We start from the raw sequence: 14,002 nt of genomic DNA, 5'->3' as shown, positions 1-14,002 counted from the left end.
GGACACAGTCCAAACTCCTCACTTACAAACCTGTAATATCTGGGTCCTGCTGGCCCCCTGGCATCACCAGTGATGCTTCCTACTTCATACTTAGACCCCAGCCAGACCAAGCTACTTTTAGTTCTCAAATACCCTATTCTTGCTTCTAGGCCTCTGCATTTGCTAATTTCTCTCCCATTTCCTCTGGCTCTCTCCTCATCCTTCAGGCCTCATCTCAAATGTTGTCTCCTCCAAGAGGCCTGCCTTGGTGTCTAGGCTGGATTCTGTAACCCCTTGGGGCTCCCATTGTGCCTTGTGATTTCTCTTATTAAACACTTACTGAACTGGATTGTGATTGTTTTCATAACTGCTCTGCACTATGCTGCTTCCAGCTCCCTTTCCTAACTTCTGGCCCTGATTACCAAATGTGAGCTTAGGCTCATGGCCAGATTCTTGGCTGTAGACTCAAAGACAACTGCTTCCCATAGACCCCTCCATCACTTTTTTGCAGTCACATCTGCAGTTGGATGTGCTTGGTTTCTCAATTTGGCGACTTTTATCCTTTAAGTCCTCTTCTGGGCTTCACTTTCTCACTCCTCTCACAATTATGGGAGGTCTAGTCCCTGTAGTAAATCTCTTATCCTAGACACTCACGGTAACTCTTCTCCCCTAACTGATACACAATCCAGAGCAGACACTGTCTCCTGGTTTTGGAGATGGAGACATGACCCAGAACCCCATCCAAACAATTCTACCCGACCCCATTCACAGTGATTGGTTCAGGCATGTACATATGACCCAGTCCTGGCCAATGAGATCCTGCCTTAGGATTTTTGGTGGAAAGCAGGAGCAGTCTTTCCGCTGTGGTTGCTGAGCCAGTTGTTTGGAAGCCTGGAGCAACTGGCAATTTCTTGCCGTAATGTAGAAAGGACTACTGGAGAATGAGACCAACAGAGAGGAAAGCAGGATGAAGAAAGGGAGAGGTGCAGATTCCATGGGACATTGCTGAGTGCCTGCATCCAGCTTTGCCTGAAGCTAATCCTACCTCTAGGCTTATTATAGCTCAATTCAGTCATAGTTGGTTTTTTGTACCATCTAGTCAAAAGAGCCTGGCCAATGTGTGAACAATAACTATCTGTTAAATAAATGAATCTCAAATTGACTGTGGCTATTTAGGGTTTTTTTTTTATTTGTTTAATCCATTGTTTTCTTTTTAGAAGAAAAAAAAGAATTTAGTGGGTTGTCGTTATATGAAAAATGAATCCTGGATAGAATCCTAGGAAGGGATTTTAATCACCATTTAATCCAATGCTTTTTTTAATTACAGATAGGGAAATTGAGGCTCAAAGAGGGTCTCTAAATTGCCAGGATCACATGGCCAGGTAGAGAATGTATAATCTGAATATGCTCATAAGGAAACATCAGACAAATACAAAATGAGCATTATTCTTTCTTTAAACAAAAAGGTGGTAGGTAGGGTGAGAGTATTCCAGTATTTTTCAAAAATGTCACTGCCATAAAAAACCAAAGGCTATGAAATAGTCCAGATTAAAGGAGACTAAGGAGACATGAAAACTAAATGTAATATTTGACCCTAAACTGGATTCTGTGCTGAAGGGGAAAAAAAACACACCATTAGGACATTATTGGATCAATTAACAAAATATGAATGTAAAAAAATTTTAGCTATGTTAAATTAATTTTAGCAATGTTAAGTTTGGTAAAATTTACCAAAATCCAGTCAAGATCACTCAGCAAGCCTGAATAAGCCAAATCCTATCCCCAAAAACATTAGACCCAAAGGATTTAAAGTTTGATCAAACTTGTAAAGAACAGGTAATCTCTATTATATCAATTTTTTCATGGAATAAAAAAATAGAAAAAGATAAGTGTCTTAGTCAGTTTATGCTATTGCAACAGAACACCTGAGACTGGGTAATTTACAAAGAATAGAAATATATTTCTCATAGCTCTAGGGGCTGATAAGTCTAAGACCAAAGCACCAGCAGGTTCAGAGTCTGGTGAGCACTGCTCCCTGCTTCAAATGGTGTCCTCTTGCTGCATCTTTTGGAAGGGCACAAAAAAAAAAAAAAAAAAAAAAAAAAAAAAAAAAAAAGATGAATGCTGTGTCCTCACAAGGCAAAAAGAGATGAAACAAACACTGTGTCCTCACATGGTGGAAGGGCAAAAAAAAGCACTAGGATGCTTCCATCATCCTCTTTTATAAGGGCATCTAATTCATTCATGAAGGAAGATCTTTCATGACTTAATCATTTCCAAAAGGCCCCTCCTCTTAATACTATCACAGTGGGTATTAGGTTCCAACATATGAGTTTAGAGGGGGCACATACGTTTAAACCATAGCAATAAGCAATTTGTTTTTCATGGCTATAATAACTGATATCAAAATGGGCATGGGCAGTTCAAGGAAAGAAAATTACAGACCAATCTCACTAACATTAGATGTAGAAAAAAAAATTTTTTTTGAGATGGAATCTCACTCTTGTCACCCAGGCTTCAGTGCAGTGGCGCAATCTGGGCTCACTGCAACCTCCGCCTCTGGGTTCAAGTGATTCTCCTGCCTCACCCTCCCAAGGAGCTGGGATTATAGGCACACACCACCAAGCCCAGCTAATATTTTGTATTTGTAGTAGAGACAATGTTTCATCATGTTTCCCAGGCTTGTCTTGAACTCCTGACCTCAAGTGATCCACCCACCATGGCCTCCCAAAGTGCTGGGGTTACAGGCGTGAGCCACCGCACCCAGCCAGATGTAGAAAATTCTAAATAAAATAGTGACAAGTCATTTTGGGAGTGTGTTAAAGATGTTAAAGCATAACCAAGGAACTTCCCTATCCTGTTAGTAGATCATAAACTCTAAAGAGTTATTTGAAAACAGCTAGAGGAATTTAAAGTACTCATATTTTTTGGCACAATTCTAAGTACATACCTCAGAAACACTCTTGCACACATATATATGGAGACATGTACAGGAATGTTACATCGTTCTTAATAGCCAAAAGGGGGGCCTAAATATTCATTGATGAGAAAAATAAGTTGCGGCATGTTCATACCATGTAATAGTTAAAATGAACCCACTAGAGCTATGTCTTTCAACATAGATAAAATTTTAAAGCAGTGGTCCCCAACCTTTTTGGCACCAGGGACCAGTTTCACAGAAGACAATTTTTCCATAGAATTGAGGGGTGGAGGTGGTTTGGAATGAAACTGTTCCACCTCAGATCATCAGGCATTTGAGTCTCATAAGGAGCATGCAACCTAGATCCCTCACATCCACAGTTCACAATAGAGTTCTCGTGCTCCTGTGAGAATCTAATGTCACCACTAATCTGACAGGAGTTGGAGCTCAGACAGTAATGCTCACTCACCAGCCACTCATCTCCTGCTGTGCAGCCCAGTTCCTAATGGGCTATGGACTGGTACTAGTCCATGGCCCAGGAGCTGGGGACCCCTCTTCTTTAAAGTATAAAATCAAGTGAAAAAAGCTGCAGAATTGTCTATGTCTTCTCAGGCTGTCATAACAAATACCATAGACTGGGTGGCTTAAATAACAGATTTATTTCTCATGGTTCTGGAGGCTAGAAGCCCAAGATGAGTGCAGCAGCTGATTCAGCATCTGGTTCAGGCCCTCTTCCTTCCTGGACAGCTGCCTTCCAGCTATATTATCACTCACATGGCTGAATGAAAGAGAGAAGGATCAAATCTCTCATGTCTTTTCTTATAAGGGCACTAATCCCATTCATGGGGGCTCCCCCTAATCACCTTCAAAAGGCCCCACATCAAAATGCTATCACATTGGAGATTAGGGTTTAAACATTACTAACTTGGGAGTAGGAGGACATAAACATTCAGCCCATACTAGAAGGATGCATATATGATAAAGCAAAAAAAGCATCCATAAACATGGGTAAACATGTACATGTGTATGAAACGTGTCAGACTGATACACACTGAATTTGTGTTCAAGATTAAAGAGGTCATTTGCAAGAGATATACACTTGCTTTAATTGTATCTGTAAGACTTAATCTTTCCATAAAATCTGAAGTAAATATAAGGTTAAAACCGATGAAGCTGAATGTTGGGTGTATGAGGTTTATTGTCTATAAGCATGAAATATTTCACAGCAATTTAATTACACTTTTAAAAACTAGTCCAAGATATTTTCCAAAAGGAATTCTCCTCTCTATGACTCTCTTAATCATTACATTTTTTAAAACCATTCAAAAGATTTAATGTCCTGAAAGATTTTTAATCAGAACTCAACATTATATTAAATGAGTGGTGAGACTAAAGATTCTGTATTCTGATTGAACACTAAGTCCTCTTTCTCAAAGCACTGAAGCATCTGCTTTAAAAGAGAAAAAGTACTCTTTTAGCACTATTAACCCACCTAATCTATCTTCAGACTAGGTACCCTCAATAGTTACTGGTGATTTCTGGTGATTTGGGGAAAGGAGTCAGCTACTAAAATAATTATGAAAAATAATGCTTCCCTTTTGAAAGTACTTGAAGCAGGAAGAGAATCTATTTCTTCCCTTGGTAGAAATATAACAAGAATTTTAAGAGCTTTGACAGTTTCAGTCCCCATTAAAGCAATTGAAAAAGTTAGCTAATTGCTTTCTTCTTCAGGAAACGGCGCTAGGTTATTTAGATCACATCCCTCACTGAGAACAACAAAAAATACTGGATAACTTTTAAAAAGGGAAAAAAAACTCTTTAAAAGCATGAGCAAGCTGACAAGAAAGCAATGACCAAACCTCAGGGAAAGGGAGATGCTAGAGAAACAAATTGAGCCAATGCCTTTCTTAAGGGTATTGGCAACTCTCCCAAAAATGAACTTTTGTTTTGGCGGACTTGATTGAGCAAAAGTTTCAGAAATCAATACCTAGGCTCCTAAGTTGGGAGTCTAAGAGACAACATTAAAATAGGATCCCAAAGGCTATGACTTCAAGGTAAGGATATACTCAGAAGTACACCCAATTATACCCCCTCCCCAGCTGGGACTGCAAAGATTTTTTTCCTCTGTGCTGAAGAGAGCAGAAAGAAATCAGCACCAATTTGCCCTGGGAAATTGTGACCACAGACTGGCCTCGGGTACATATGTAGCCCAGGTTCATGTCACCTGGGTGAGCCAAACTTTCACCTATGAATTCAGCTTAAAGTGCCTCAAGATTAGCAGTGCCCAACGATTGCAAAATACACACACACACACGCATATGCAGAGGTACACAATTCTTTTCTAGAGAAAGTTACCTTTATTCTAAGCCTCAAGTTGTGTCTAACTTTGAGCACAATAAGCACATTCAAAAATAATGAACCTCATAAAAGAATGAGTCCATGAGTGAAAAACCAAATATCAGAAACAAATATTTTAGAAACTGGAATTATCAAATATAAATAAAAGGAAAATCTATGTTTACTATGTCTAAAGAAACAAAGAATAAGCTTTAAAATATCTGCAGGGATTGGTAAACTATATAAAGCAACCTAGCAGATTTGAAAAATCAATAGAAAATTTAGAAATAAAGACTACAATAAGTTTCAATGGTTGGCTTAATAGAAAATGAGATATAGCTAAGGGAAGAATTATTGAATTGGTCAAAAGAAGTATTCAGACTATAAAACAGGAAAAGTAATGAAAATTATAGAAGCAATATTAAGAAAATAGAATGATATTTTAAGTGGTCTGACAAACATTTAATCAGAGTCTCAGAAAGAAATGAGAGAGGGAATGAAATATAGGCAATCTTTGAAAAGACTGTGATGAGAATTTTGCAGAAGTGATGAAAGATTCCAGCTCAGCAAAACCCAAGCAAGATAAATAAAAAGAAATTCATACTTATTCTGTCATAGGAAACTACAGATCAAAAAAGACAAAAAAAAAGTTATAAAAGCAAGCAGACTTTAAGAGAGAAAGATTTCCTTCTAAGGAAGAACAAGTGGAGATTAATAACTTCTTAATAGCAATAATGGAAGCCAGAAGACAGTAGAATGCCATATTAAACACATTGAAAGAAAATAGCTGCCTAACAAGAATTCCATATTCATCAAAAGACAAATTTCAAGAACAACGAAATAAAGCATCAGAGAGCATATCACTATCAGACTCCCAAAAAGGACATTTTACAGGATGTACTTAAAAAGATACCTCAGGTGGAGGGTCCAAGGAATGGAGGCATGAGAAGTGATAAGCATGTGAGTAGATCTTAGTGAATACTGACCATACAAACAATAATGCCAGTGAGTTGAGTGATTTTAAAAGATGACAGAATTAAAACAGCAGCAAAACATATTAGCCAGGAGGGATGTAAAGAGAGTTAAAGTGCTCTAAATCTCGTGTGTAATTCAGGAGGATGGAAAACTAGTTGTAAGCTTTAGACTGCAGTAAGTTTGCTTGTTTAGACTGCAGTAAGTTTGCTTGTTTAGACTGCAGTACATTTGCTTGTTTAGACTGAGAGTAATCACTAAAAGAATAGTCCCAAAATTATACAAAATAGTCAATATGTTTAAAAGAACAATAGAATGACTATAGTTAACATTAGCCGATTGTGTATTTCAAAATAGCTAGAAGAGAATCATTTGAATATTCCTAGAATAAAGAAAATATTTAAAGTCATGGATGTCATGATTACCCTAATTATATATGAATATACCAAATTATCACATGTACCCTGAAAATATATACATCTAGTATCAATTTTTAAAATTAAATAAAAATAAAAGAAAACAAGGATGGGAAAAGAAAAGCACAAAACAGGCAGGACAAAATACGATCAAAAAACAGAATACTGCGCTGCTTTGAAAATGAATAAACTACTGCCATGTGGAAAAAATGGGCTCATCACACAAACATAATATTGAGGGAAAAAAAACAAAAAGTCATACGAAACATGATTCTATTTATCCATTTAAAAACAGGCTTTGTAGGAAAACCTAGATAGGTGGTAAACCTACAAAGGATAGCATAGAAATTGTCACCAAAAGCAGGGGTGAGACAGAATAGGGTCTTCTGGGGTATGTGTGTTCAATTCTACATGGCAGCAATCTGGTGTTTGCTTTATAATGATTGATTAAGCTGCACACTTTTTTGAATTTTGTGTGTTTTGCATTTCAAAAATAGTTTGAAACAAAGTTAATCAAGTAGTTTGATCACCCTGCCTCCTAATCTCAGCTATACCTTCAACAGTGTTTGCTTATTTCCCTCCACAGACCATTTTCCATGGAGTCGTGCTCCTCGGCAGCTTCCTGATGTACTTTCTGGTATCCCTCCTGTACAATGCCACCTGCGTCATCTGCAACAGCCCCACCAATCCCTATTGGGTGATGGAAGGCCAGCTCTCAAACCCCACTTTCTACCTCGTCTGCTTTCTCACACCAGTTGTTGCTCTTCTCCCAAGGTTTGAGCACTAGGGCTGTGTTTCTTTCCTAAAATTACCAATCTCCCTTTAATAAGCCATTTTTATAACCCAAGAGTCAGGAGTTTGACTTCTGCTGGCATCCTTGAGGCTACTGTTTCAGAAACAGATAGATGGGACAGAAAGAACAATGAATGACAAAGGAGGCAAATAACATGGACTGTGGTCCCAGGTTAGCCACAAAGTAGCAAAGTCACCAAATCAGTGTGACCTCAGTTGTGACATCTATAAAATGGGAGTATCAATTCCTACCCTCCTGCCTTACAAATTTTTTGTGTAGTAAGGAATTATTTTGAGAAGCTCTATGGTCCTTTATTGTATTAGTCCAGGAATCTTATACTCAAATGCCTACAGGGACAGGCCAGCAAGTTCAGCAAGCCAGATGGAGTACAGATATTGGAAGAAAGAGCTTCTCAGCTTCTATCATGGCCACAAGGAAAGATCAAGTCAAACATTCCAGAGCTTCAGCATTTTCCCAGAAATTCAAATTGTGCATGAAATTGCCAGTGTTTAAATACTATTCAAATTTGTTTAAACACACACCTTCCATACAAGACCTGCATTAGACAAATAATCCATGCCCAGGGACTATGTCAGATATTTCCAGGTTAAACCCTCTGCAGTAAATGTGCCTTTTCCAGAAAAATAGCAACAGCAACTATAAATGCCTTGCCTTGCCTTGCCCTGGAGCTCACTCTTGACATAGGCTCTCCCATCTAGCCTCTCATTTTGTTTTTGCCATGAGCTAAGTGTTGGGCAGAGCTATGGTTCTAGTACCCCACTCATGGGACAGCTGAAGTACCAAGAGGGACCAGAATGTGTTCACAGGCCTACCACAGATCATAGTCGGAGCTAGGTTCTCCCAACTCAAAGGCCAGTGTTCTATTCTGCAGCCCACTCTCTCTAGTCAGAGCAGTGAACTTGATGATGATGTTCCCATAGGAAAGACTTAGCCTCTCTCCATCTCACCACGCTGAACATCGCAATCAAGCCATTTTATCATTTTAAGCGATAGCAAATAGACAATTATACAAAACTTTTTTTATCCCAAAATTAGAGACCCATCAACAGGCCTTACTTCCTTTAATAAGTTTGGTGGTTTGCTTAACCTAGTTTCTCTTGTCCCTAGGTTCTCTTGCCCCTAGGTTCTCTTCTAACTTTAAGTTCTCTCCATAAAAAGCAATCACTATCATGGATTTAAAAATTTTTAGCAGACGACTCTTCACCATAAATTCCCCCCAGACCTCTCTTATGAATTCCAGACACATCTTTCTAGCTACCTATTCATCACCTCTACTGGGCATATTAAGTCTGAGGAAACTGGGAGACATTTCTAATTGAATTCGTGATTCCACCATCTATCACCGGCACCACCCCAGAAATCTGGGTATCTCTAGAGTTTCTTTCAGCAAATGCTACCCACTTAGGACAAAGGCAGGCCCCAGGGAATTAATCTTGACATCACCTGCTAACTCATGCCCATATCTAGCCTTTCACCAAGTACTGACAGTTCTATCCACTACATATTTCTCAAACCCATCTACTATTTCCATTTCTACAGCCACTACTACCAATAGACTATTACCCTTTCACCCCAAATTATTTCGGTCGTCTCCTATTGGATCTTACTCTAGTCCGTTATCATTGGCTCAAAGTGTGATGTCACTTATTTATAACCCTCCAAGGGCTTCCCAAGACCTCTGCAATAAAGCACAAAAACCATAAACCTGGCCCCCAATTCCTCCCTGCTCTGCTTGTGCCAACTCCTCCTAGGACATATTCCCCTACTCTTATCATCACTCCCCAAGCTTCAGCCATCGCGCCTAGGTTTTGATTCTCATCCCCTTGGCATGGCTACCTCCTATGCATCCTGCAGTTTTCAGCTTTAAAAGGTTACTGTGTGTAAACCTTTCCCCCAAGCCACCACCTTCCTCCTCCATTCATTTATTCAACAAATACTTTTCATATCCCCACAATGGGCCAGGCCCCCAAAGGATTAAGCCATGAACACAAGAGACAAGGTTTTTGCTGTCATTTAACATGTGACTATAGTTATAAATGGAGGGGGCATTTCCTCAAGGAAGAAACATTTAAGGGCGTGGATTTGAGAAATACATAGCCGGTAGAACTGTCAGCACTTCCTTCCTTGAGGAAGAAATATTTAATTTCAGTGATCAAGTGTTTGATGTTTGACACTCTCATTGCCTTCTCCATTTATAACTACATTCACATGTTACATGACAGCAAGGACCTTGTCTTTTCTATTCATGGCTTAATCCCTTGGGGGCCTGGCCCATTGTGGGAACTTGAAAAGCATTTGTTGAATAAATGAATAGAGGAGGAAGGCAGTGGCTTGAGGAAAAGGTTTATACTAAGGAAATTCCAGTTTTGAAGCAAAAAGTCAAATATTTCCTGGGACACATACATGGCCCCTACTACCTCACTGGGTGAGATGTGAGAGAACAAAAAAAAGTTTATCTGGTTCCATGAGATCTACTGTAATTTTCAGAAATCTCTTGCCCACTGGCAGGGGTTGGCCAGGGGTACAGGGGTCACCTTGCAGCTTTTAGACATAGTGGAAGAATAGAAGCCTTCCTACTTATAAGACTTCAAACATAAAAAATATTTAAAGACTATCTTTGGGAATGACCTTAGATGTCCTCCAGGTCAGATAGATTACTTTTTTACTTTTTAGATAAGGCAACAGACATCTGGAAAGTGGATGTGAGTTGCCCACTGCCACGGCTTGTGTATATTTTCTCCATACACCGCATAGTTATATTCACATTCTCACCCCTTTCCTTGCCTACACTTTGAACAGAGAGAAGATTCTAGACACAGATAAAGACTTCCAATTCCAGAGTCTACTACAGACTGCATGCAGCTTGGCAGGGGGATAAAATCCTTGAGTCAGTCAACAGGGAGATCTGTTAACGTCTCTGGAGACCTTGGGAATCTCACCTCACCTCTTGGGGCCCCTATTTCTTTATCTGGCAAATCATAGTAATATGATGACACTGTCAAGTACAGCAAGGCCCACAGATTCAAGAAAAGAATGTGGATTCTAAAAGTACTTTAAAATCATCAAGTTTCACAAAGGCTTAACATGACAGAGCAATTAAATTTGCCTAAATTGGAGTAGCCCAGAAATAGAATGGACTGCTTTGTGCATTGCAAATAAGAGACAAGTCTTTGGATTCAGAGTGTGTGGTTCTGACCATAGCTCAACCACTGTGTGGCTGTGGACAAATCATTAAATCTCTCAGTCCCTCAGTTTCCTCATCTGTACTCAGAGGCAAACAAAAGTAATAACCGCATGGGATTGTTGGGAAAAGAAAATGAGTTAATAATACATAAAGCACTTAGAATAGTCCTGGTGTATAATAAATGTTAGCTGTTATGTTTTGTTGTTATTTTTGTTGTTGAGCTACCCAAGACTAGAGGTGCCCAGACATGGATTTAATAGCAGTAAAGAGGATCTTGCTCCAGGCAGGGAGTTGGATTCTAAAGACTACCTTTTAATGCTGAAGTTTATGAAGTCAGTGGAAATCAGAAATATCTTTATTCTGTTATTTCCCACCAGATACTTTTTCCTGTCTCTGCAAGGAACCTGTGGGAAGTCTCTAATCTCAAAAGCTCAGAAAATTGACAAACTCCCCCCAGACAAAAGAAACCTGGAAATCCAGAGTTGGAGAAGCAGACAGAGGCCTGCCCGTGTCCCCGAAGTGGCTCGACCCACCCACCACCCAGTGTCATCTATCACAGGACAGGACTTCAGTGCCAGCACCCCAAAGAGCTCTAACCCTCCCAAGAGGAAGCATGTGGAAGAGTCAGTGCTCCACGAACAGAGATGTGGCACAGAGTGCATGAGGGATGACTCATGCTCAGGGGACTCCTCAGCTCAACTCTCATCCGGGGAGCACCTGCTGGGACCTAACAGGATAATGGCCTACTCAAGAGGACAGACTGATATGTGCCGGTGCTCAAAGAGGGGCAGCCATCGCCGATCCCAGAGTTCACTGACCATATGAGGAGCTGCAGAAATCTGTACAAACTCAACAGAGGCCACCCAGTCACTGGTCCACGTAACCCTTGACCCCTTCCTCTTCATAGAGGAAACAATGTGCCAGTCTTATTCTTTTCTTCAACAACCTTGACTTCCATGGAGGAAGTGCTGGCCCCAAGGGGTCTGACACAAAGACGGGAAACCCAGTCCACCTCTAGTTTTCTGCTGCTCTCAGGCAGCACATCTTGCAAACAGTTTGGAGAAGGAGGCTGTTTTTGTTTAATCGAGTTCTCAAATCGGTTTAGCCCAAAGCCATTCTTCTGACCCTCTAGATAAGCGTAGCCTACAACCCAGTGCAACTGGGCCGTTAAGTTTCCAAGATTCAAGAAGTGTATCAACCCAGGCAATATCTCAGGATATGGAAGTTTCTGGGTTTATTTACCCCTCAGTGCCCAGAGTTAAAGTTTCAGAAGAGACTTGTGCACTTAAGGGCTTCATCTCTAGTGTATTGCAGTAATGGCTGAATCGGGGTTAACATCCCTTCCAGGCACAGCGAGTTGGTTCTGCTTTTTGCCTGTAAGCCAAAGAATAGCCACATCTAAAAAGCTACTACTAAAAGCCAGAAAGAAAAGTGGATTTGAAGTCAGTGTCACAGACTGTTCTGAGTGTTTTAGGGTCACAGCTAGTGTAAGAGGCATGAAGAATAGACATGCTAAAGGGAACGGGTGCACCAGAGACCCCTGTTTTGGCTGACAGACCATATGTCCCACCATCTGGGGAATCTGACAAGAGGACATAGGTGGCACTCTTTCTTTAAAGCTATTTATTGTATTTATTTTTAAATAAAATTGCCCATCCTCATTCAGCGCTTAGAACAAAAGAAAAAAACCCTGTAAATCAGGAGATATAAGCACATCTGCACCCAGAATAGGCCCATATGATAGGGCAACCCTGAGCTTAAACAATGACATCTTCAAGGGTAGAACTAATATGAAACCCCATTCAGCCTATTCCAGAATACCACCCTCTGGAAGACACTGGCCTGCATCAGTTAGAGTGAGAGCAAGTGTCACTTCACAGGGAAAAGAAGGATTATATAGACTTCCTATCCCTAGAGTTTATAAATGTCAACTATATAAAAGAGCTCAAAACAGTGTTAAAGGAATGAACAGTAGAATTTTAATAGGCTGTCCAAAGAAGCCAGGTCTGCTGTGGGCAAGTATAGCCTAACCCTAGTCTTGTAAAATAAGCCAGAAAGGGTTACTGAGCCACCTTAAGCTAGTACCTATATAGCAGGCAAAAAGTACAGAAATAGATGAAATAAGTGTGGTGAGTCTTTGAGCCTACGAGTCATGGCACCAGCCATAAGTTGACCTATCACTTGAGAACCTCCTCAGCAAAGATGCCAGAAAACATTCAATCAAGTTGGCAAATGACACAGGGAGCTGGCCCTCTGACCATCTTCCTGGCAAACCTGGACTGGAAGGGCCATTTGCAGCACCGTCCTGGAGCTAATACAGTTTCACTGCCTCTGCCACATAATGATGTCAGCACTAGCCAGCTGGTGGGTATTTGGAGGAATCCTGCATGAGGATTGCCCAAGAAGGGGCAGGTACACATACCTGGCAAAGTGATGATGATGTGAATTGTTTCCAGTGAGGGTATTGAGTCAAAACTTGGATCTCAGGCACCCCAATTTTTCCCCCAATTTCTGGCTACTAATAAAAGCCAGAAAGAACAGAACAGTGGCCTCAGGAGATCTGAGTTTGAATCCTTGCTCTCTAGGATGCAGGTGGCTTGAAGCAGAATGCCACACCTGCAAGTTGATTAGAACTGCCTTTCTTCCCAGGCTTGACATAAGTATTAAGTCAAAATTACATGAAACCCAGTGGTAAAAAAGCCTCTGAAAGCTGTAACACCCTCAGTAATAACAAAAGGGATTTTTATTTCACAGCTAAAGGGAAAATAGGTGGAGAAGTTAAAAAATAATGTCTGATCCTGTTCCTAAGTTCCAAACTATAGCCAACACTCTGATACTGCTCTTTTTCTTGTAGGACCAACCATCCCAGTTTGCCTGGGACTTTCTCATTTTTACAGAGTCCCAAATCCTAGGAAACCGGAGCAACTGGTACAACTGGTCACCTACTCTTGCCCCTCTGTAAATCAAGCCAACTGTGACCATCCAATGTGCCATCTTACAGGGAAAAGTTATAACCACTATTCCCCTATAACATAATGCTAATGATTGTACTTAGTACATTTTTATACTTTTATGATATTTTACTGATTGGAAATGTCATCCTTTATTAAAAATAAACATGGTTTTCCATAGTTGCCTGCCAACCTAAGTTCACATTATTCTTCTTTTATATCATTATCACTAGTTCTGAGGACTTTCTCATCCACCCATCCTCTTTTGCATTCATTCATTTATTCATTCATTCATTTATCTATCCAATAAATTTCTGTTAAGCCCCTGCTAGATGCCTGACAATTTGCGAGGTGCTGTGAGGAGTTCAATCTGTCTTTGAGAAGCTCACATATTTGTTGAGCATCCAATGCTGCCAACCCCTACTGAAC

The 14,002-nt window shown here is 40.2% G+C and overlaps 1 protein-coding gene across 3 annotated transcripts in view; it reads left to right on the top strand.

Moving 5' to 3' along the window:
* ATP10B (ATPase phospholipid transporting 10B (putative)) overlaps positions 1–13,765 on the top strand; it is a 282,086-nt gene extending 268,321 nt beyond the window's left edge. For all 3 annotated transcript variants that reach the window (XM_008960112.4, XM_034960914.3, XM_055112844.1), the window contains 2 exons: positions 7,211–7,398; positions 11,000–13,765. In XM_008960112.4, coding sequence (XP_008958360.3) covers positions 7,211–7,398; positions 11,000–11,447 — 636 coding nt within the window. In that variant the 3' untranslated portion in view covers positions 11,448–13,765. The remainder of the gene's footprint in view (positions 1–7,210; positions 7,399–10,999) is intronic.
* Positions 13,766–14,002: the final 237 nt, after the last annotated feature.

This window comes from Pan paniscus, chromosome 4 (assembly GCF_029289425.2).
Source record: "Pan paniscus chromosome 4, NHGRI_mPanPan1-v2.0_pri, whole genome shotgun sequence".
Lineage (NCBI taxonomy): Eukaryota > Metazoa > Chordata > Mammalia > Primates > Hominidae > Pan > Pan paniscus.
This window is presented reverse-complemented; position numbering and strand designations above follow the sequence as displayed.